The sequence below is a fragment of the Neomonachus schauinslandi genome, chromosome 9, assembly GCF_002201575.2.
Source record: "Neomonachus schauinslandi chromosome 9, ASM220157v2, whole genome shotgun sequence".
Classification (NCBI taxonomy): domain Eukaryota; kingdom Metazoa; phylum Chordata; class Mammalia; order Carnivora; family Phocidae; genus Neomonachus; species Neomonachus schauinslandi.
Window position 1 is genome coordinate 76,032,145 of NC_058411.1, and position 24,510 is coordinate 76,056,654.

At 43.6% G+C, this 24,510-nt stretch overlaps 1 protein-coding gene across 1 annotated transcript in view; it reads right to left on the minus strand.

Annotated features, from left to right (window-relative positions):
- Positions 1-344: 344 nt before the first annotated feature.
- Positions 345-24,510, minus strand: part of LOC110585261 (neuroendocrine protein 7B2) — a 55,425-nt gene continuing 31,259 nt past the window's right edge. Inside the window, exons 3-6 of the mRNA XM_021695473.1 lie at positions 16,330-16,479; positions 11,950-12,062; positions 4,778-4,831; positions 345-632 (exon numbers count right to left, since the gene is read on the minus strand). Of these exons, the coding sequence (XP_021551148.1) occupies positions 537-632; positions 4,778-4,831; positions 11,950-12,062; positions 16,330-16,479 (413 nt within the window). The 3' untranslated portion in view covers positions 345-536. The remainder of the gene's footprint in view (positions 633-4,777; positions 4,832-11,949; positions 12,063-16,329; positions 16,480-24,510) is intronic.

Consider the following 24,510-nt stretch of genomic DNA (forward strand, 5'->3'; position numbering starts at 1 on the left):
GAGTTTGTTCTAGTAAGCAAATAAATTGTTTTTATAATGATCTAAATAAAAAAGCTTCACACACCAGTGCTTGCATACACATTTATTAAGATGTAGCCAAGTGAAATGTGTCCGTTCCTCCTCTTGAGTACAGTCTTCTTTACTGATGTGTAACAACGCCCAAGGGCCGGGTGAACTACATAATCAAAATCAAATGCCAGCTTTTCACAGACTTTGCCAAAAGAGTGCAGCCCGAAACACCATTTTAAACTGCAAGAAATCTGAGGACATTTCATTCATAGTCTTGCTTTTTGCTGTTGTTGATATATACACTTTAATTTTAATGTTCATCGCAGATCCATGTTTAAAAAGAAAAAAGTAGTAGAGAGCAGAGCTGTCAGTGTGAAGGACAATGCAGTATTAAAATACAGCTGCTTTTCATCCGTACTCGTCTAAATTAGAAACATGCTGCCATTCACAGGGGCTCTAATCACACGTGCGCATAAGCAGTACTGAGGCCTAACGGGTGGTGTGGGTTCCTACCCGGCATCTTCACTTTATTCTGGGTCCTTATCCTCATCTGAAAAATGGGGGACCGACTTCTTGGCGACCACATTGTCCAGTCTCTGTCCTTGTAGATACGGATTGACACTCTGAAAAAAATATGGTTTGGTATTATACCTGAACATCAGATACAGACATCTCGCAAAAGACGTGAGTGAGAATTGCTTCTGGCCCTATTGGGTTTAAAAACAAGGGGTGCCTGGGTGGCTCAGTCGTTAAGCGTCAGCCTTCGGCTCAGGTCATGATCCCAGGGTCCTGGGATCAAGCCCCATGTCAGGCTCCCTGCTCAGCGGGAAGCCTGCTTCTCCCTCTCCCACTCCCCCTGCTTGTGTTCCCTCTCTCACTGTGTCTCTCTCTGTCAAATAAATAAAATCTTTAAAAAATAAAAATAAAAAAATAAAAATAAGAACAAGGTAACAGTGGTACGTACCACCTACCAAATGATTACTCCAGTGCATCTTCAATACCTGGGCGTCTGACTGACAGATGTGTCTAATTGTGTCTTTCACGCAACCAAAGAGTTCTTTATCAGATGCACTATGTCTCCCGCCTGCTTTTTGGTACAAAGATTTAGAGTGAGCCAGCTAGTAAGTTCTCACTACTAACTTAGGTATCAAGCCCCATACGAAATAACATTATTATTCTATGGCTTTATTTAGTGGGAGAGAGCATAGGAAATGCATCACATTATAAGAATGTTCTAAAGAAGACGACAGAGCAGGACCAAGCGGGAATTAGCATCTGCAGACTGGTCATAGGACATCCTGTTGCTGTACTGGTTCCATGCCAGGCTTCTACCTCAAGAGGATCCATTAGCGGCCCTAGAATTCTTCCCTCACTCAAGTTCAAAAGCTAAAGAAAAGAACTAAGCTACACACAAGGTGCCTTTTTTTTTTTTTTAACATTTTATTCATTTATTTGACAGAGAGAGAGCACAAGTAGGCAGAGCGGCAGGCAGAGGGAGAGGGAGAAGCAGACACCCCGCAGAGCAGGAAGCCCGACGTGGGGCTCGATCCCAGGACCCTGGGACCACTACCCAAGCCGAAGGCAGACGCCTAACCGACTGAGCCACCCAGGCGCCCCGGTGCCTTTATTTTTTACTCAAGACTTCGTAGTCTGAAATCTTTCATCTGTTGCTCCTCTGAATGAGTCAAGGTTTTTCCAGTCCTTCTCTAATACATACCTATTTTTTGAGGTTTGGATTTGAACTAGTAATTGGAGCTTTACAACACAGTATTTAGCAAGCAGAAAAAATTTCAAAAGTTTTGGAAGCTATTTGTTTATTGAAGTCACCTTCCGGTAACTGAACAAAAATAAAAGGAAGAAGCTATAGTTACAAATGATCAGCAATCCCAAGTCCCCGTGAATGAAGGGTGGCAGTTCACAGGTGGGTCTCTCTCGCCAAGGGGACACTGTCTGCCTTGGCTCTTTTGAAGGGTGAGCAGGTCGTTCTCCAAAAGAAATGGACCCTAACTTTAGTGTTTGTAAATGTCCTTCCACATTCTCACAGCTGAAAGCATGAATCATGAAAGGCCCTACTCATCCAGCAAAAATGCATTACAAACAAGCTGAGAATTACAAAGTGTGCGATGCCTTCATATCTGAAAAGGGACATGTCACAAAAACACAGCACTTTGCTGGGAAGGCATCCTTAAAATACTTAGAATAACGAAAATACTTTTTATATCAGAGAATGTCCACTAGAATGGCCTGGCTTACTCCAGAGAGTCATGTTAGAATCTCTGGGTAAGTGAAGCAAGTGTAGACTGAAAAAGTGTACTCAATACCATAAATACCTTCGTTGTTTTTTAGTAATAATATTTATTCTGAAAATTCTAAGACATTAAAAAGGGTATGAGATTTTCATACTTACCAAGTATGGGAATAAAATGTTGATAAACCCTTTAAATAAGATAAACAGTAGATTTCAAATATTGACAAGATACATCTTAACAGTTATAGTTTGCAAAGGTGATCATTTAAAGGGAAATCGACCTTTTACTCATGAAGCAACTCAGAATTCAATTGGATTTGATCGAATACAGAAAGTTACATAAAAACCACCTAGGAGCCTGTTGTAACTCCAGGCAGGATCCGTCTTGGTAAAGGGACTTTCACAGGAGCAAGTCCTTCTGCCCAGACTCAGAAAATGACAAATATTGGAGGGCAGGGGAAGTAAATTAACGAGGAAGCAGAGGGAACAATCACTTGAACTTTTTTTGATAAATGTTCATTAGTATTGAATCCTATACATAAGAGGAATAATAGTATGATACTTGGTTTTAATTATCCTCTGAAAAACTCAAGGCACTTATATATTTCTCTTCTCTCCTGCGTGAGAGAGACTGGCTAGGTTACAGAGAGAACATTTTTTCCATTTCATAACTGGAAGAAACACTGGGATCAGATTCCTGCTTTTGATGTCCTCTGGAAATCCACAGCAGGTACTGAGCTCCGCTGGAGACAGCCTTGGTGATTGGGGCACTTGAGGAGGTGAGTAAAGTCTTCAATTAAGTGGAAGCCTCACCTGAAGCAAGTTCTGTTTCCTCTGCAGTCCTGAGAAGGCCAGGATTTATGGCATGACCATGAGTTTTTGTAGCTGTCTGAGAAGAGGAAGAACTTGATACCACTGGGTCAAAATGACCCTTATTTTCATAAATTCTAAGCCTTTCCTATGTGGAGGAAGTTGAGGCCAAAGTACAATCCTTTATAACATGTGTCCTAGCCAGAATTCTGAGTTTTGGTAATCACGGGTCTCATGGAAAAATGACCTGAATCCTGACCCACGGTCATTAACCAAGTCAGGGCAGAAGGAATGGTGAGCCAGGAAATAGAGACAATTAAAGCTTCATGCTAAGTTATTCATCTGGGGTCCGTCATTGGTCTTATTTGGAAATGTTCTTGTTGTGCCACAAGGAGATATTCAAGCCGTCTTACTGGTAAATTATGTGTATTGTGAGCTCCTGAAATAGAATTTCTTCATGTTTTCTCAAGACCACATTACACCCTTCAGACCCTTTCTGCCACCATTTGCCATCGGAAACTGTAATTGCCCCCCTAAAAAAGCCCTAATGACCCTGTGAACTCTCCGGAAGAAGATCTGTTTCCAGACAACTTTGCTTCTCAATAGAAAACTGGCCACGCATCATTTGTATCTTGTTAGGCAGCACAGGAGCTTGGAACTTTCTGTCGCGGGGGCCCGTCAATTAATGCTGCATCCAGAAAATCGACACCTCCTCGAGCACCCTGACCGGATTCGGCAGAACCATGCAGGCCGGCTGCAACTACCACTGTCCAGGTTCCCAGATGTTGCCAGGATCCAGGCACCTGCCGTTCTAAATAAACAGTCAGTGGCCTTGGGTATACGGTTTGGTTTGTACATCTAACTAACGTGGTTACTCTCTGGCAGCACTACGCTGCGGAAGAACAGGACTTGAACTTTCTCCTCCACCTGATCAGAAAAAGAAGGCAGGGCGCCAGGCACTTCTGTCCACGAGGGCACCCATGGATTATCAGAACAGACACTGATCACTGATTCAGCCTCGGGGCCATAAAATGCACTGGAAACTCAGAGCAAACTTGACATTCAGCTTTACAAGAGGGAACACCGCAGCGGCTCCATGCATGACCCCCAGACCAACGTGCCACCCCAGGCCGCCCTGAGATGGTAAATACCTAAGCCTGCCAGCAAATTCACCCGCCAGCAGACAAATACAACAGATCTAGTGGATTGTACATCAGGTTGGCTAGGCGAAGAAAAAGGTATGTAGGAGGAATGAGGTTTGGTCATCTCATCTTTTACCCCTACATTCCTTCAAAATTACTGCCTGGAGCTTGCAGTTCAGCAAGCACTTCCTTGTTCCTGTCTTGTGTTTTTAGATAATTGGTGCAAATGTGTGAGCAGTTGCCCCCAGTGGCCTAGAGCCCCTCTGAGGAAAGACACCCTCGTGCGCTCCCTGAATTCCCACACCCAGAGCAGGGATGCAATGCACATTTCGCGAATGCGGTGGAGGTGGCTGGATCACCACCAAGAGGGGCTCCGCTAAGAACCATGCGCTAAATCGTGGGCAAACCATCGCAGGAACCGATGGCATGGCCCTTGTTCCCCGGGACCCCAGTCGTGCCCTCCCAGGATGGCACGTGAGAGGCTTCGGCTATTTTCCGACAACGGAGGGTGAGTTACACTCAGAAAGCTCCAGGCGTCCCACCAACAGCCCAGTCCACCACACGTTACCCTCCGCCTTCGTGTCTGTCCTCCCTTCATCTTCTCATAAAGGAGTTTCTTGTTCTAGAATGGGGAGAAAAAGAAAACACAAATGCACAAGTATGGATCAAATTTGGTGAGCATCTATTTTAGAAGCAATACTTGGTGTGTCCCCCTGGATATTTGCATACACATATTTTGGAAACAAAGCTAGATGAAAGGAATGTCGTGTCAGAAAGATAGACCACAAGAGAAAAGCTGGTGGTTGTGTAGCTTTTAATAAAGTTCTCTGCAATGCCCCGAGGCACCCCAGTGTCACCAACAATCATATAAACAGGAAAATACGACATTCTAAAACACACGGGGCACTGGAAACTCGGCTCCTCACTTTGAACAGCCTTTGTTTAAAACAAAGTTTTATCTCGTTTTACTTTTGTACCCAACTCCCTTTTTATGAGCTTTACACATAAACAGTTCTCTAGAGGAGTGTCTGACTATTAATAACAATCCTCTATGTCAATAAACGAGACCTTCTGACTTCTGCGACCTTTCCTCCTGTGGTTTCGGTCAGTGTGTGCCCCCAGTCAAGACAATCGGAAAACCATTTGGTCTATAACATTTTTAATAGAGTGAACCTTTTAAAAACTGCCAAAAAACATCTTGGCAGAAGGAAAGCTATGTTGGGGGAAAAAAAAAAAAAACGGGCTCTGTTACCACAGTTTGTATAAGTGTTTCCACATATTGCTGTATTTCAAACACATAGTGGACTTAAATGAGCTCTAGAATATCGGACACATGCTCCGCAGATTTCTCTTCTACTGAGATTATAGATGACAGAACACTTAATCTGAAGGCAGAACGGGAGAAGGGGCATTGGGGGGACATATTTGTGTTGGCTTTTTATTCTTTTTTTTCATCAAAAGGGAAATAATGTATAAAAGAGATGATTCATCTTACTCTAAACAAAATATACTGACACTGTTTTTTGTTTTTGTTTTTGTTTTTGTTTTTTAAAGAGATGACCGTTCTGTTAAGGAACAAGTTTATACAACGCTTTTATCCTCTGAATTGTTTGGATATAGAGACTTTTTTTTTTTAATGGTAGATTTGGAAACGAAAATGACAAATGCCAAGAATGAGCTTCATAATTTTCATGTTCATTAAAATCTACCCCACCCGCTATTTACCATGCGTTATCTCTTGCCCGAACCTCAACTATGCAGGGAGACCCGCGCCGGGGAGTGAAGGGGCCTCCGCGGCCGCAAAGGCCGGTACTGGCCGCAGCCTCGGCCCCCCGCTCACTTGGGGAACTGGTCAATCTAATATTGGAAGGGAGGAAAGGCAGACGTGCAGACCACACCCTCGAAGAATGAGCACATCGCCGTGAGGCTCATTCTTGTCGTCTGCAGTTGCCTCTCCGTGGATGTAACAACTCTTGCTGCGCAGAGAACGTCTGGGAGCTTGTGCCGACGCTGGGGAAGGGGGTTGGGAGATGGGGGGCCAGGACAGAGGCTCTTCATGTGCATCGTCAGGGTCCGCCGCCTGAATGGGTGGGAGGGCACGGGGCCTGGAGCCTGAAGGATGGGTGGGGCAGCCCCTCCGCCGCGGCAGAGCTCCACTGCGCCACCAGCAGGGTGAAGGCGGCATCGTTGTCCTTCATCTCCTTTAGAAGGTTGTGGGGCAGATGATACCAATGAACAGCCTTCATTCAAAAAGAAGTGCAAAAAGTCTAGCAAGTCTTCCTCTCAGAGATGGTCCCTGGGTTTGCCTAAGACCCAGGTTTAGGATTAGCCGGATGATGCTTTCCCACACCTGCATGAAAGGGGCTGGGGCACTCCTGACTAGCTCTGCTATTGAATGGATTTAAAGGCAAGGATTGTTAGGTACAGGGTAAGAGAAGTATATGAAAGGAACCAGAAGAAAGCAGCCCCCCCTCCCCTGACACCCATTCCTTGTAGATGGGGTGGGGATGGGGGAGTGGTGAGCCTGTTTTCCATGTGAGTAGCAGGTTCAAGTTCACAAAAAGGGCTTTCCACTGTGCCATCAAGATTTTGGACAACTGCCCAGATCTTGGTTTCAAATTTCATTCCTAAATGGAACCAGGGAGACTTCTCGGAGAATGTCTGATTCCAGGGCCAGGGCAGGGAAAGTACGAGGATCAATGAAGCTGGAATATCTAATTGTGCCATAAGGGAGGAACGTGCTCAGAAAGTGGTGAGTCATGTCAAAAGGACAGAGAAGCCAGCTTGGAGACTCCCACTGGCTAAATCTAGGACAGTTTAAACACCAAAATAAGTAATAATAAGAATCTACAAACCATCAAATAAACCAGTTTTTAAATACATAAATGAATAAATGGGGGAAGAGGGGAGACCCTTGCTTAGAGTAGAATGCCAGCCAATAAATGTAGAATGAGTAAGAGAGTTGAAAATCACCATTTGACAACTACCATAGTTATTGATTCTGGCGAGTATCATCAAAGGAGACTAAAATTGTTGGCTCAAGTTCAATGGGGACAGAACATGTATACAGTCTGAAAGTATCTCCCCACAGATTATTAATTTCAAAGGGAAAAAAACAGTAATTTTACACTTGAGAAAACTGGCCGACATCACTTTGACCAGGTCAATACCAAATCTGGGACAAAGTGGCATCACATGTGTCCTGATGTCAACAGTAAGAGGAACATCTCAGAAAGGCATAACTCAAGGCTAATCACACGGAAACATGAGGCAAACCCCAAGTGACTCTTTAGCGGGGTCAAGGTCCTGAAAGACAAAGAAAGGCAGAGAGGGTCCTTGTTGCCCCATTTCTTTCTTGGCTCAGGCTCTGGCTGTGATCAGCTGCTTCCGGGGAAGAAAGAGACCCTACTCACCCCAAACGGGCTGATGAAAAGATATGAAAAGCACTTGGAAAAGAGAAACATTTGCTTTTTGAGAGAACTTTTTCCTGAGTAGCAGTGAGCAATTACTGTGTGAAGGAGGGGGCGACCGATACCTATGGTGGCCAGCCTGTGGGTATAGCCACTCGACGCTGGGGGCACACACACTGTCCAAAAGGCAGCCAGTCCTAGACAGGACTCGATGAGACCCCTGTACAGGACGCATTATGAGCCATGAGCCACGAAACGATAAGGAATCTGTTTTTAAAGAACTCCTGGAGTCAGATGGTCCAGTTCAAATCCCAGCTCTGCTGATCATCAGCTCTGTGGTGTTGGGCAGGCTACCCAACACCCCCTAAGCCTGGATTTTCTCATCTGTAAAATGGGAGTGATCGGGATGGGCAGATCGAATGAGATAATTCACATACAGTTTTTAGCACAATATCTGGCACACAGTAGGTGCTCAATAAATATTACTATTTACTACCATATAATAAAATACAACGACTCTTCATCTTCATTCCCGTCATCTAACAGAAGGCCTGAGGGCATGTGATGTGCATTTAACAAATGTGTCTTGATGCATTAACAAAGAGAAAGTAATGCAGGAAACAAGACAGACGCTGATATTTATAATATATGAATCACTGCTAAAGACCTAGCTGAGCTCCAGCTAATGTCAAAAACAGACAAATGTTATTAGCATATAAGGAATCACGGTGTTGTGTGCCATTCTCTTGTGCAAGACCATTACTTTGTTAACTTACAATCCGGCTGAGCTTAGGACAGGCTTGAAACCATCGTTCTCTATAAACAGGGAGGAAGGCCTCTCAACCCCAGCATAGAAAAGCAAGACATACAGCAGTTCCCCCTTATCCGAGATTCTGCTTTCCACGGTTTTAAGTTACCGGTGGTCAACCATGGTCTGGAAGCAGATGATCCTTCTTCTGACATATGGTCACTTACTGTTACATCAAATGCCTACGTTATTCACCCCACTTCGTCTCATCACAAGAAGGGTAGTGTAAGTACAATAACGATATTTTGAGAGAGAGAGACCACATTCATATAACTTTTATTCCAGTGTCTTGTGATAATTGCTCTATTTTATTATTAATTACTGTTGTTATTTCCTACTGTGCCTAATTTATAAATTCACCTTTATCATGTATGTATAGGAAAAAACAGTATACATAGGGTTTGGTACTATGCAGTTTCAGGAATCATGGGGGGTTTTGGAACAAATCCCCCTCGGATAAGGAAGACTGCTGTACTCAATTCACACTTCCAAGTGAAGATCAAGGAAATCGGGGCACCTAGTCAGTTAAGCGTCTGCCTTCAGCTCAGGTCATGATCCCAGGGTCCTGGGATCAAGTCCTGCATTGGGCTCCTTGCTCAGCTGGGAGCCTGCTTCTCCCTCTCTCTCTGCTGCTCCCCCTGCTTGTGCTCTCTCGCTCTCTCTCTGACAAATAAATAAATTCTTAAAAAAAAAAAAAATCAAGAAAATCATGTTTCACTGCCAGGCGGTAATGGGAAAATAAACGAGAGAAACTTAAGTTTAAATAAACACATAATTACAAATGATAAAAGGTGTGTACACATTGTTCCTGGTCACTGATCTGTAATAGTAATCTGTCCAGGTTTTCAAGAAAAGGCAAGGAAAGTTCCCAAGAGAGAAGTTTCCATCTTTCTTGCTTCCTCAAAAGGGCTCTCTACCCTCAGTCTCTCTCCTGCTTCCTTTTGCTCGTTTCCAGCCTACCAGTTCTTCAGGGTGCCTTCAACTTCCTCGAGGACCATCGTACTCGGTGCAAGGCCTCCATCTTGGGTATTCTTCTGCCCTTCTCTTCCCTCTTTGCCGTGGTGCTCACGGGATAGCTAGAGTATGAAACTGGACAGCGCTATGTTGGGTTCATTGTGTTTTCATGCATTTCACCTCAACCACGAAGTGGTAAGCTCATGGAAGACCAGTCCCATGTTTGGAAGACAATTGTAAATCGAGCACCTAGCACAGCGCCTGGAACAAAGCAGGCTCCATATCTTCCACTTGTTCTTTGCTGAACCTGGCCTTTGCTTTTCTTTGGCAACACTTTGCCCCTCTGTTGTGGAGTCCTTCCCAGGGCTCCTCTGTAACCTCCTACTCTTTCCCACCTTCTCCGCTCCCCTTTTTCCCTCCTACCTCCCTCTCTTCTTCACTCTATCCTTTAAAAACTCCCCTCAGAGGAAAAGTTATGCCGTCCATTTCCCGTAAACTTGGCATAGCTCTTCTTTCCTCCTCATGCTATATTTACTCCATATACCAGTTCTAGTCAGCTCCCCAGCTGCCTTTGAAATGTCATAGGTTCTCATCACATTGGTGAGGTTCACTTGAATCCACTATATTCGTGGCCTTCATAACTGGAATTACTTCATATATTTTTTTCTTGCCCTTAGTCTGTTCCTTCTCTATTCCATCCTTCCATATGCCACCAGAATAACCTCTTTTATAGAAGACTTTCATGAGTTCAGTCTCCTATTCCAGAACCTATAGATGTTTGCCTATGTAATTCAACATGTTTAAATTCTGCTAGAGGCTTCAGAATGGCTCCATAAACCAAGTCTCCCTAACAGAACCACTTATGAAAAAGAACAGAAATAGCATTAGTGCATTTTGGAGGAAGCAAAATTAAAGCTGCTGTGGTGTTTTAAGATGGGAAATGTGTCCACGTCAAGCATAGAGGGAATCAATTCAATGCAATGTTAAAGCAAGGTAATGGAAAAATGAAAGTGGTGATCATGAGGAGAGGCATCTCTCTCTAAAACAGTCTAAAGAAAGGGAGGGATTTTAGTCCTAAGACTACGATGGCCCTAGTAATGACGGAAGCAACATCAGCTGCCAGCAATGAACTAACTGAGCAGGGACCGATAACTCTAGAAAGGCTTAGGCAGGAATATCTGCTCATTCACTCCTGCCACAGATGTACTGACCAGAAACTTACACATGAATTAACACTTCTTAGTACTTTCCCACTTTTCTCACGGGGCTTTTGCATTTGATTGCATAGGCCCGACCACCGGAGCATAGCTATATCCCCATTCAGTCGTGATCTTCTTTGACTCATTGTCCGAGCCTGCTGGGATCTTCTTGAGTCCCGACTCTTGTCATTCAGTGCTCTCCCTTCTAACTTTGCGTCATCTTTTGAGAAGCTGATAAGTACGTGTTCTATATTTTCTATTACAAACATTTCTAAAGATGTGGAGTGGGATAGCGCCAAGACATGCAGGATACCACGTGCGGTCTCTCTCCCTGTGGACATGGACTCTTTCACAAGCTCCCTTTTGGTGAGGTTCTCTTGCCGAGGCTGCATATCTCCACCTATTCCAAGAGGAGATCATGAAAGAGCTCATCAAGTACTTTGCTGAGGTCCAAATGCACCATGGTCACTCCATTTCCCTCATCAAGCTGACAAGTAAATGAATAACACTGGCGAGTAGAAGAGTACAGTCAGATTGACAAACCTTGGTTTTAACAAGCATATGCCAAATGGTGATGATTTCTTTCCAAGTGCCTACAATTTCTTTAATGGACAGTTAGAGATTCTTGCCTTGTACTGACAGCAAGTTCACTGCTCCACATTTTGGAATTTTTCTTCTCTTTCCATAGAGCAGAATTACATATGTCTGTTTCTAAACTTCTTCTTTTTTTTTTTTTTTTAAGATTTACGTATTTTAGAGAGAGAGAGAGAGAGAGAGAGCATGAGTGGGAGAGGCAGAGAATCTCAAGCAGACTCCACGCTGAGCGCAGAGCCTGATGCAGGGCTCAATCTTACCATCCTGAGATCACGACCTGAGCTGAAACCAAGAGTTGGACGCTCAACGGACTGAGCCACCCAGGTGCCCCTGTTTCTAAGTTTCTGACATCATTTTTCCTTGGTCCCACAGAGATCATCTCCCTCAGTCTAGAGAGAGAATTTGCAAATTTTTTTAGTATCCTTTTTTACCAAAAAACAACAACAACAACAAAAAGCAGCCCATATACTTCCTGTATGACCTTTGTGAAACCGTGGTGACACAGGCTGTGGAGGAGACCAGAATCAAAGTCTCTGGAGACTTCAGTTGCTGAGACAGGCTTAGGTCACTGACTCCTGGGATGGGTTGGTATCTTGCATCCTAGACATGCATGTGTTTTGGTAATTACTTGAATTCCCTCTCAACCAGAGATTCCTGAAAAATCAGCTTCCAAGCAATTTTTCTTCTCTCACCCCACCCACATTGCTCATCCCTGCCGTCAGTACCTTCAGAGTATCAGAGTGTAAGATCTACTAGTCATTAAGATTGGACTTACCCACTTGCCCAAGCCTGGATAGTCATGTTCTGGATCAAAGAGGTGCTGGTGCAACTGGAATTCCCGACTGAACTCTGCTGTGTCGGGGGTGTTCTCTAGACATCCGTCATCTACTGCAAACAGCAAAAGGCTTTTGAGGAATGGCCCAGGCATCTATTGTTATTCTAAGAGTGAATTTATTCCAAAACAACCGGACATCCCAAGGTAAGCATCTGTCCACATCAGTCACTCTGGAGTCTGCTCGTCCCAAGCTCTCACTCCTCCTCCCACCTGTGGCAGAGAATGGCTGCCTACTTGCCAAGCCCACTTCCCTTGCCCCCTCGGCACACGGCTAATTTCCCAGCCTTGCCCTGCAATCAGCTGGAGTCATACGGCTGAGTTCGTGCCATGCAATGTGGGCACAAGTGATGTATTCCGTTTCCAGGCCTGGCCCATAGAAACCTCCAATATGATCCCCACCCCCGCCCGCCCCCCACCCCATCGGCTGCTCGGCCTGCTACATGCTGCCAACCAGGGCAACTGGGACTGTCGCAGGTCAAGAGGAAAGACGGCACTTTGGGTGGCTGAACACCCTCACCCACCTCTGGCAGGACCTCAGGTGAGCGAGAAAGAACCTTCTATTGTGTTACCACTATCATTTTTATCTGTTATAAGAGCAAATCGTTCCTTAACTAGTATACTTCCACTCCACATGACTCATGGTGTTTTCTCTTGGGTGAGCTCCGTAGAAACAACTTCAGCTTCTTGGAGAAGGCCCCTTATATAAGAATGACAACATCACGAGAGAGTATTGAGCTGTGTTATCGTGGTGATGGCGGCAGCTTGGAGTCAGATGAACCAGCGCTCAGGGTTCCCGTCCTAGCTCGTAAGTGACAGATGGTCTTAATTCCTTGGGAAGATTAACTCTGTCTCTCTAAACCCATCCATCCATCTACGAGAGGGGCAGAATCAAGGACTTACCTGACTGGGTAGCTGTGAGAAAGAGATGATCACACACAGAACACCTCGCACATAACAGGTTCGCTCTGCTTTAGTTCCTTTCCCAGCATCTCTCTTTAAATGACAACTGATACTCTGACAGCTCTTTGAAATAAGCACACCTTTTAGTCAAACCCAAGAATGGATATCCCACTTGGCTGCTGCTTTGACCTAAGCCCTATCATTACAGGACGTGAGGCTCTGAAATTAAGTCCCTTTTTTCTGTTTCTAATGTGCTTTTAGACAATAGCTTCAAAGGGTGGGCGGCAGAGGAGGGCGTGTGAATTTTGCATGGGGCTGGTGGGGGGAGGAAAGAGAGTCCTTTTGCAAAGGGATAATGAGGCATCAAAGTCAATGCTAAAAGGAGTCCACGAGAACCAGCCAGATAGTCCGGTCTCTTGAGCCTGCTCTGAAGCCTTCCAGCAGCCTGAAGCATCCAGTGTCTTCACAGCAGGAAGCTCGTGTGGCGTCATTAGGTTTGACCAAACCCCTAACGTGGCTCCCCACTTTTCACGGAACTGCTTATCTAACTTCTTCATTTACAGCAATTACCACGTAAGAAAGAGGCAGCCAATCCAGAGAGTTCAGGCAGTCGGCATAGGGCAGCTTAACAACCTGTCATAATTGTTTCTCCAGGACTTCTGAGTGGGCCCAGACTGCGATGTAGAGATACAGCCCTGCTCTGGGAATGGCAGTATCTCAGGGCCTGAAAACGTGCCCTGGGATTCGCATCCTATACCTGAGGATGCACTCTCTGTGTTCCGCTGCTCTATCCAGGGTGGGGGGACCATGATTCAGAAGAGAGCATGGCAGGGGAGGGGGAAGCCAAGGTTTTATTCTTGGATTGCTCAACTGTGCGGTGTCATGATTCTCACTGAGGCATATCTCAAACAATCTCTAAACAAATAATGTCTAAATTTTGCCAGCGATTTCCTTTCCAGAGTAAAAATAACGGTAGAACATAGAGTGAGAAACATGTTTGCTTAGTGGCCGGATAGCAAAGAAAAATGGCAGACAATGTGTGATGAGAAAGAGTCTGAGAGTTGTCATTTGACCCAGCTGTATCAGCCCCCCTGAACTGCCCCGTCTCAGAACTCCTGTGTGCATAAAACTAGTGCTTGATTACACGGATCTGGACTCTTTCCTTTCCTAGGACAGCCTAGAACTGCATTTATGTTTTTGAAGGCACTGACTATGTCTTCATTTTACCGATGAAGAAACTGAGGTGCAGGGAAGTAGACTGACATACTATAGTTAGGACTAGACCTCAGATCTCTTGGCTCAAACTCTGTCCAATCTCCTACAACAGTGGTTCTCAAACTTCAGTATGTGCCAGAATCACATGGAAGGCAGGTTTCTGGGGCCTACCCCAGGAGTTTCTGACTCAGTGGGTCTAGGGGAGAGTCTGAAAACTTGCATTTCCCACAGGTTTCCAGGTGATACTGATGCTGCTGGAAACCTGGGACCAACCTGGGACCACACTTTAAGAACTACTGTACCATATTATATCTAATCAGTTTAATCAAATCCCCATGGAGACTGTTGCTCTTCAAATTCTGGACTGGTCTTGGGCGCCTGGGTGGCTCAGTTGGTTAAGCGACTGCCTTCGGCTCGGGTCATGATCCTGGAGTCCCGGGATCGAGTCCCGCATCGGGCTCCCTGCTCGGCAGGGAGTCTGCTTCTCCCTCTGACCCTCCTCCCTCTCATTCTCTCTCTCTCTCAAATAAATAAATAAAAATCTTAAAAAAAAAAAAAATTCTGGACTGGTCTTTCCTCCTACCCATCCAAAACCCTACAAGCACGTAAAATGTGGCTGCAGTGATTGGCTCTGTGCACTGATTCAGGTTTTCCAGCAGCCAGCCCAGTATTTCTCCATTGGCTAGGTTACATCCAACTACTCTGGGTGCTCCAGAGGCTCTGTGCCCCATAGAAAACAGACACCTACCCTAAATCAAAGGAGGAGTATCTTTCAGGGAAAGAGTATCTTTCAGCCTGCATTGTGTTTAAGAAAATCTGAGGGGCTGGAGCGCCTGGGTGGCTCAGTCGTTAAGCGTCTGCCTTCGGCTCAGGTCATGATCCCAGGGTCCTGGGATCGAGCCCCGCATCGGGCTCCCTGCTCCGCGGGAGGCCTGCTTCTCCCTCTCCCACTCCCCCTACTTGTGTTCCTGCTCTCACTCTCTCTTCTCTCTGTCAAATAAATAAATAAATAAATAAATAAAATCTTTTAAAAAAAGAAAAGAAAAGAAAATCTGAGGGGCCAATACTGTCACAATTTTCAGAGCAAGACACTATGTCATGGTGGTTGAGCACACCGTCCTGAATCAGGTAGACCTGGGTTTGAGTCTTGGCTCCGCTACTTGCTAAGTAGATAAGCTTGGACAAGCTATGCCCTAAGCTTCAGTTTCCATACATGCAAAGTAGGGGTAATAAATACCAACTATTGTTATTGTAGGCTTGGGGAAAAAGACTGTTCTGGTGCTAGGAGTTAACACAAGCCCAACGAGAGTGATGCGTTATTTACTAGCAGCAAAAACTAATTCTAATCAGGATGCCATTTAATGAATCTTTTACTTTGTGTGAGGTGTTGCACTGAGCGCTTAACGTGGATAATTTCATTTAATTCCCACAACAACTCCCATTTTGCCAATGAGGAAACTGAGGTGCAAATTGGTTAATTAGCTTGTGCAAGGTCACATATCTTGACCTTGGTTTTGAATTCAGGTAGTCTGAGTTTAGAGCCACTACTCTTAACTACCAAGGTTAGCTGCTCAAGGCCCACCATAAGAGTAGTCCACTCACCATTCATTCTCTTTGGCATCAGGGATTAGGAAAATGGAAGGGAGATATGAGAAGCAAAGAAAAGTTGCAAGCTTCTCCCTTAACCAACTTCTTATCTTACTGGACCCATTGTCTCTCATGCCACCTCCTGACCCCAAGGAAGTATCTCAGGACTGATGCTGTTTGTGACATGGATAAAATGTCAATTGTCAAAGGAAGTAAGGAAAAACGGTGGACATGGATAATCCACAAACTAGTAAGTTCCAAAGACACTAAAAGTGGGCAGCAACTGTATCACAGAAACGGCAAAAAGAAGAAAATCTTTTTCCATTTTTATTAAAAGAGTAGCAAGTGCAGAAAAAAAGCATCAATTCCTAAAGAGGGAGAGAGACTGAAGGTAAAGCTTTGGCAAGGGAGTCTTACGTAGGTGTATCTGAGCGCCAGAACACACCAAGGGTTCTATAATAAATTTCCCTTTCCAATCTACCTACAAAACATGGTGGGGGGGGGGCGGTCATTAGGATAAAAATACTATTTCTCAGAATATTTGTAGCAGATGTTAGAATTTTTAATTTCCTCCCAAAGACTCTACCATCCATGAGAACCCAAGGGCATGCCCATTACCTGTTTTTCCAGCTGGACAGGGATTTGGAGGGTCCGGGTAGCCCTGATCTTCATTAAAGTCCTTAGGAATGTTGTCACCAGTCAACTCTGCCACAATGTTTGGGATGTTGCCAAAAGGACCCAAGTGCTGAAGACCTTCATGGGCTCCACCTGCCAGGGCATCAAAGTAGTTCACTTCAGTGCAATTAAATTCATTTCAACTAATATGTACTCAGGCAAAGCACTGTGATCTATACTGTGGAAAGAGAATAAGAAATCAAATAGTTCCCGCCCTTTAGGGCTTAAAACTTTAGTTGTGGAAATAGACACATGCCCCCACATGTACCATTTCCATACATGGCATTAGATATGAGACCTAATAGAAATGTTAATACAGCATCATGGGAGCACAGTGAAGGGAGAGTTTCATTTGGCTGATAGGATGGGGAGGGCTTCCAGGACGAGCTGGAACTTGAGTGGCACTTGGGGGCAGGGTAGAGGAAGAGATAGGGAGGCAACTGCTGCCAGGCATGGGAACAGGCTGAAAGACAACACATTTCCAGAAAAAGAAAGAAAAGGGGCGCCTGGATGGCTCAGTCGTTAAGCGTCTGCCTTCAGCTCAGGTCATGGTCCCAGGGTCCTGGGATCGAGCCCCGCATCGAGCCCCACATCGAGCCCCACATCGAGCACCGCATCGGGTTTCCTGCTCAGCGGAGAGCCTGCTTCTCCCTCTGCCCGTCCCCCTGCTTGTGCTCTCTCTCTCTCTCTGTGTCAGATAAATAAATAAAGTCTTTAAGAAAAGAAAGAAAGAAAAAAGTCACTGTCCTCCGCCACTCTAGAACAACCACTTAAAACTTGGTATATTTTCTTCAATCCTTTCTCTTCTGCATATCTCTTTATACTTAAGTGTTTATTCATGTTTATTTAATATTAAAGCACAAGCATCTGCCCATGTGGCTGTGTGGTCTCTCCTCACATAATTACAAATGGCTATGTTGTTTTTCTATCCAGTGGCTGTACCACAACATATTAATCATTCCCCTATTGTGGGACATTTAGTGTTTCCCAATTTACTCTTAGGAATTTAATTTTTTCCATATTTTGGATTAATATTTCTCAGGATAGATTCCCAGAAGTCAAATTACTAGGTCAAAGGCCATAAATATTTTTATGGGTCTTTATATTATATTGCCACGCTGTTTTCCAACCTGGAAAAGGAGGTACCAATTTATAAAATAAGGTCAACAAAATACGAGAATACCGTTTTTATAATATCTCTACCAGCACTGGGTTTTATAAAAATAATTTTTGTTTTCTTTGCTAATTTAAAAGGTGTTTAGAAAAATTACTGTCTTATTTTTAAAGTCCTTGGTTACCAGCTCAGTCAAATATATTTCCATGTGTTTATTTACTAGCTTTAATTTTTTTTTTTTAAGATTTTATTTATTTATTTGAGAGAGAGGGAAAGCACAGAGGGAGAGTGACAGGGAGAAGCAGACTCCCTGCTGAGCGGAGCCTGACGTAGGGCTCAATCCCAGGACCCTGGGATCATGACCTGAGCCAAAGGTAGATGCTTAACCAACTGAACCACCCAGCTGCCCCGTACCAGCTTTAATTTCTTTATGAAAGTTGTCTGTTTATGCTCTTGGAATTTTAATTGTTTCTCTTATCAACTTGCACGAACACTTTACATAGTAAAGAGAATAAGACTTTGGCTGTTACATCTCCTGCAACCACGTTCCCATTTCCTCTGACTCAGAATTCTGGTTATTATAGCAATATTTTGCAACCCTAAGTTTTTAATATTTATGTAGTCAGATATTCTCTTGTTATTCTCCTTTGTGATTTCTTCTTGTCTTTTTAAATTTATAAAATTGGGTGGCGCCTGGGGGGCTCAGTCGTTCAGCGTCTGCCTTCGGCTCAGGTCATGATCCCAGGGTCCTGAGATTGAGCCCCACGTCGGGCTCCCCGCTCAGCGGGAAGCCTGCTTCTCCCTCTCCCACTCCCCCTGCTTGTGTTCCCTCTCGCTGTGTCTCTCTCTGTCAAATAAATAAACAAAATCTTTAAAAAAATAAAAAATAAAAAAATAAATTTATCAAATTGTTGCCCTTTCAGGAGTACTACCAACATTTGGATATTTTCGTTTTTCTATTTTTTTCTTTCTTTCTTTGTTTTTTTTTTTTTTTTAGTGCATGTAAAATAATTAACCAATTATCCCACCAGCATTAGTGAAGTAATCCTGTCTTTCTGTTCAGGAAGCTTACTCTACCAGCACTATAGCAGACTATTTCTTGGAATGAATTCCTATCTAGTAATTGTATTGGGACATAGCTCTCTTAATGCAAAAGGTACATCTTATACATGAAGGGCCAAATCAAAATCAAAAGGTGCCTTGGTTGGTGTGCATGAATTTAGAGTCAAAATCAGGCTGTGATAGCCACACTTCCAGGAGAAGGCTCCATAGCTCAGAGGTTAGAGCACTCATCTCGTATAATAGCCACACGTCCACCTCCATGGGACATCTTGCCAATAGGTTATATTATTTAAGCCCAGCTGGATGAGGCACCCTTCTCCCCTGGATGAGATGTGTCAAGGTTATTGCTCTGACACCTGCTTTTTTTGCGTTTTTGACTGAACCAGCTCCCCTTTGGAGCAACACATTTTTTTCCTTTGGAAATATTAATATATTCAGGAGGACCATGGTTAGATCTTAGTGTCCTGGGAATCACACTGTCTTTGAAATGACTTTGTATCAGCCTGTCTTAATTTATTACGTCAGATTAAAGTTGATCCTTAAAAGGATCATTGTACCTCCTTCAATTTCAAATTTCTCTAGCCCCTAAAACATAGATATCATCAAGTGGCTGGGTTGTTTCATTTACATTTTTATATTGTATTTCATTGCTTTGTGATGGGAGTGAGTAGCCTGCAAAATTTCTGCATTAAAAAAAGGTATTATTTTTGGAAAATGTCCATGTGAACATTTAAAATAAGATGTAATTTTATATCTATCACAGTCTGATGGTTTAATCCTATCTTAATTTGATGGTTATGTGTTAAAATCTATTACTACCAATAAGTCTCTCAACCTCTTATTCCTTGATGTTTTTGCTTTAGCATTTTGATAATATGAGAGTTGCCATGTTCAAGAGTATAAATTCTTCATTTTAATTGTGTTATTAATTGGCTATTGAGTAAAAACGTAATTGACAAATCATATTTCTCCCATTAGCCTCACTGCTCTTCATTCTGTTGTTTTGCTTGGTCAATCTTTGGTCATCCTTCTATTTGTAACTTTCTGTATCTTTCTGATGGATTTTCCAATTCCTCCTGTGGTGTCTGCCTTCAGAGACATTCAAGGGATTCCTCTTTATTACCCCACATTAACCCAAGGCGTGCAAAAGGTTAAACAGACAGATCAGCGCCCTTGGTATTGATACATTTGAAACTTTGTACAATCTTGGCAATGCAGCCGCCCCTGTGTTTGCTATAGGGCATGCTCTCTGGTGTGTCAATACATGTCTCAATTTTTGAAAGCACCCTAGCCTTAAGTGCCAGGAATTATCTGACTTGGCTTAGGGGAGAATGCATGTCTTCTTAATGTTCCATTAGTAATTAATGAAGGAAGCAAACACAGTTTCCTTTAGTAATTAATGAAGGAAGCAAACACAGTTTCCTTTACAGAAGGCCTGCCAAGGCTCTGTATACCTCTGTGCACCAGGGCCATTAAAATGAATGCAGCACTTGTTAGGGAGTAGCAGATGTTTCTTACCAGGCAGATACATTATAACACAGGCTCTTTTAAAAACTACATTTAATGACCTCAAATCAAGAAACACTGAGGTAGGAACTGTGGGAGATACATGGAAGTAACAAATGCTATCCTTTGCTCTCCAGGAGCTTGAATTTTATAGACAAGAAACCACATTTAGGTAATAATTAGAAAATGATATAGTTGAGTATGCAACCAAATGCTGGTTATTGGGTTCATTATGTTTAGATTATGTTAATTTCTTATACCTGAAACCAAGTCAGTCAAAATGTTATGATGCAATGGATGCTCTTTGTTCTATTTGTCACAGTCTCAACCAAACAGAGAGTTTAAAATCATTAATTAGTCAGTTTAAAAAATACGTATTGAGCACATACTACATACTACATACCAAGACCTGGACTAAATGCTAGAACCAGGTAAACGGGGGCCCTTCTTTCACAGTTTACAGTCTGCAAAAGATGTACAAAGAAGAACACACTTGCAATGCAGAGTTGGAATGCACTTCTAATATAACTGGGATACAGCAAGATGTCACAGGCATGATGGGAGAAACATCTAACCCAAATGTGGGACATGGAGGACTTCTTGCAGGAAGCAACATACCAGTGATTACGTTAGGTGCTGTGGAAGACAAATGTAAAAGACATGGTTCTTACTCTCTAACTGGTTCTTTAATCTAGATGGTTCTTCAAGGTTAACACAATAAGCCAGTGGTATATGATAAGATACATCCCCTGACATAATTCATTATGGTATAGACTGTAAATGATGTAGAAATTCAGGGAACAGAGAACCTGCCAAAAAAATACCCGTGAAAGAGATGACCCTTGAGTTGGAATCATCATCAAAGACAGGATCCATCCTTACAGGTAGCAAAGGAAGAACCACAAGTGAGAGCACAGAGGCAGGTGTAAGCAGGGAAGGTTTGAGCATCCGTGATGAGCACTGTTGGGGAAGGGGGGGGGCAGAGCTGGATGGAAGGGGAGAAGGCCAATGCCATGCAGAAAAGTATGAATTAACATAGGAATAAATGGCAACCAAACTTTCTGGGCAGGAGAGCAATGTAATAATTGGATGTTACACAGAATGTTAATTTAGCAACAATTTAAAGCCCTTGTTCCCACCTAAGGATGCATATCAGAATCACTTGTGGCATTTTTTTTAAGACTTATTTATTTATTTATTTATTTATTTATTAGACAGAGAGACACAGAGAGAGAGGGAACACAAGCAGGGGGAGTGGGAGAGGGCAAAGCAGGCTTCCCGCCGAGCAGGGAGCCCAAAGCGGGGCTCGATCCCAGGACCCTGGGATTATGACCTGAGCCAAAGGCAGATGCTTAACGACTGAGCCACCCAGGCGCCCCTCACTTGTGGCATTTTTTTTTAAAAGATTTTATTTGTTTATTTGAGAGAGAGAGAATGAGAGAGAGCACATGAGAGGGGGGGAGGGTCAGAGGGAGAAGCAGACTCCCTGCTGAGCAGGGAGCCCGATGCGGGACTCAATCCAGGGACTCCAGGATCATGACCTGAGCCGAAGGCAGTCGCTTAACCAACTGAGCCACCCAGGCGGCCTACTTGTGGCATTTTAAGAGAATTCCAATGCCCCCTACTCCAGAGCCACTGTATCCAAGTGTCCTTCTAAAGACTGCTGTATGAAGGTAGACTGGAAGAAAGTTTAAGAAGTCCTGCTATAAGGCTACTGTTGAAACTCAGGGGTGGAGAAAGGAGGATTGGGGTTAGGGTAGCCACAACATGAGTAGAAAGGAGATTCCAAACAGTGCACAAAGGGAAGATGAGTCAAAGCCCATGAGGTTTCCAAAGTGTAGAGGCCCCCTGATTAGGAAAAATAATACCATTGTAGACAGAATCTTTCACTACAGCTTTAAAATTATTTCAGGCAATTAATTAATTCTATCCTGTGATGATGCTTTATTTATCTGTTTCCATCACAGCCCTAGCACTCTACAAATGTCTCTAGAATAAAGAGAAAATATTTAATTCTTGCCAAATAGGTTTTAGGCTCAGTTTTGTTTATATAAACTTTGTTTTCTTTAATACAGTTGGTACCGTGCAGCTGTTTATTCTCAAGCTCTAGGCCATTGGTAGGTTTTCTTCGCATTGTGATGGCAGTAAAGTGTCAGTCAGTTGTAGTGTTCAGAGGCAATGGAAGCAGGGAGTGGGGAAGAAGGGGAAGAAGACCCAGGTTCGTCTGATCCAGGCCAAGGCTCTTAAAATCTCCTTCTTGGCCTGCACTGAAACCCTCCATAAAAAATCTGTTGAGGCACTTTTCCATGTCTCGGGGGATTTCTCTAACAGCTCTTCTCTGCATTCCCATCCCCTGCCTTGTGCTTGGATTCTCCCTCCTCTGCAAGACCCTTTTAGATTGGTAATTCTGCTGTTTCAGTTGGCTATCTGGTCAACCTCAGTTCTCACTTTGCCACCCATGGGCTTGTGCAGTCTCAACATGGCAGTTCCCAGCAAGACTCCTAAGGACCACCAGCTGGGCCCTGCACCTCCAATGCTCATTTATCCAGGAAAGGGCACTAGCTTTTCTGGTTAATTTAAAACTCCCTTTAGGGGTGCCTGGGTGGCTCAGTTGGTTAAGCGACTGCTTTCGGCTCAGGTCATGATCCTGGAGTCCCGGGATCGAGTCCCGCATCGGGCTCCCTGCTCGGCAGGGAGTCTGCTTCTCCCTCTGACCCTCCCCCTCTCATGTGCTCTCTCTCTCTCATTCTCTCTGTCTCAAATAAATAAATAAATAAAATCTTTAAAACTCCCTTTAGTTTCAAATCCATTTTCTTGCCTTAGTAATTTTGAAGATCAGTTGCCAGTATCTGGTAAATGAAAATATGAAAGTTTCATACCTACTGACCCAAAAAATTTTACTTGGCTTCCAACAGTCATGGTTTTTTTTGTGGTATCAGCTGAGTTGTTTAGTCGTTTAGTTATATAGTAGAGTAAATCTCTGGTATCACGCCTTATCTTGATGTCATTTGACTCTCCTAAATGTAGTGCATTAAAAAAAAAAAAAAAACCAAAACGAATGAAGTTAAGTTTCCAATTATAGTGACATTTCATGTATCTCTTTCCTGGAGAATGTGGTTTTCCATATAGTATGCGCATCACTGAAGCATCCCCTTTAACATCAAGATCCATTTATTTAACCATTTTAAAGGAAAATTTTCACTATGAATTTTAGGTAAAGACTTTGAACAGCAGCTTGGGAATATGACTTTCCCTCCTCTTGATAATTTGGGACTATTATTGGCCGTATCAATGACCACATAGTGTTGCAGCAGTGTGTTCTCAGTGTGGGGAAGTGCGCACAGTGATATCATCCTGTGACATGGTCCCGGCTACTATGGTTTTTACAGTTCTTCGTCTCCTCCCTCCTTGTCAGCTGTTAATCCTAGTCATCCCAGGTCCTTTGCATAATGAAGGACTTACATAAATAAAGAGTGGGCCTAGGCCTTGCAAATCCCCTCTTCTAATGTGCTTTACTACACACATAAGTCACATGAGGATCCTGTCAAAATGCAGGTTCTGATTAACAAGTGAGGGGTGGGGCCTGAGACTCTGCCTTTCTAACAAGTTCTCAGGTAATGGCGATGCTGTCAGTCCATATACCACACTTTCAGTAGCAAGGGGCTAAGAAACAAAAGAGCCAGACTTATTCAAATTATATATAAAATAAGATTAAATTATCTCGGGCGCCTGGGTGGCTCAGTTGGTTAAGCGACTGCCTTCGGCTCAGGTCATGATCCTGGAGTCCCTGGATCGAGTCCCGCATCGGGCTCCCTGCTCGGCAGGGAGTCTGCTTCTCCCTCTGACCCTCCCCACTCTCATGTGCTCTCTCTCAAATAAATAAATAAAATCTTAAAAAAAAAAAAGATTAAATTATCTCTGAGAGAGACCTTGGGGTAATGATCTTGGTTCGTGGGTCTGCAACACCCAGGGTTGCTGCTGAGAGGCTTTCTAAAATTCACTTGAGGTTTCAGAGAAAGGAGCTGTGGATACTGTTGACATCCTTTTACTTAAGGATTTATTCTAATTATAGAGGCACGTGCTCACATTTCACAAGGAAAGGATCTCACTGCACCGTTTTTCATTCAAACGAATTCTGTGTAAGAATTAGAAATACCTCCATCTTGAAGGTAAGTTCTCCCATACAGGCGATGTCCTTCACAGAGCCTGATGACCTCACACCATCTAATGCAAGAGTCCCTCTTGGCTGGGACTGGTGGGGATAGATTTGGTAAAAGTCAAGGTTGGCCAGAAATGAAGAAGATAAATGGGGTCTGGCACCACTATCACCTTTTTGTATTCTTACTGTTTCAATCGTTTCAAAGTACTTTTATATCCTCATTAAAAATGTTTCGTGAGGTCAGTAAGGCAAGCATGACTACTCATAAGTGAGAAAGGGAGTC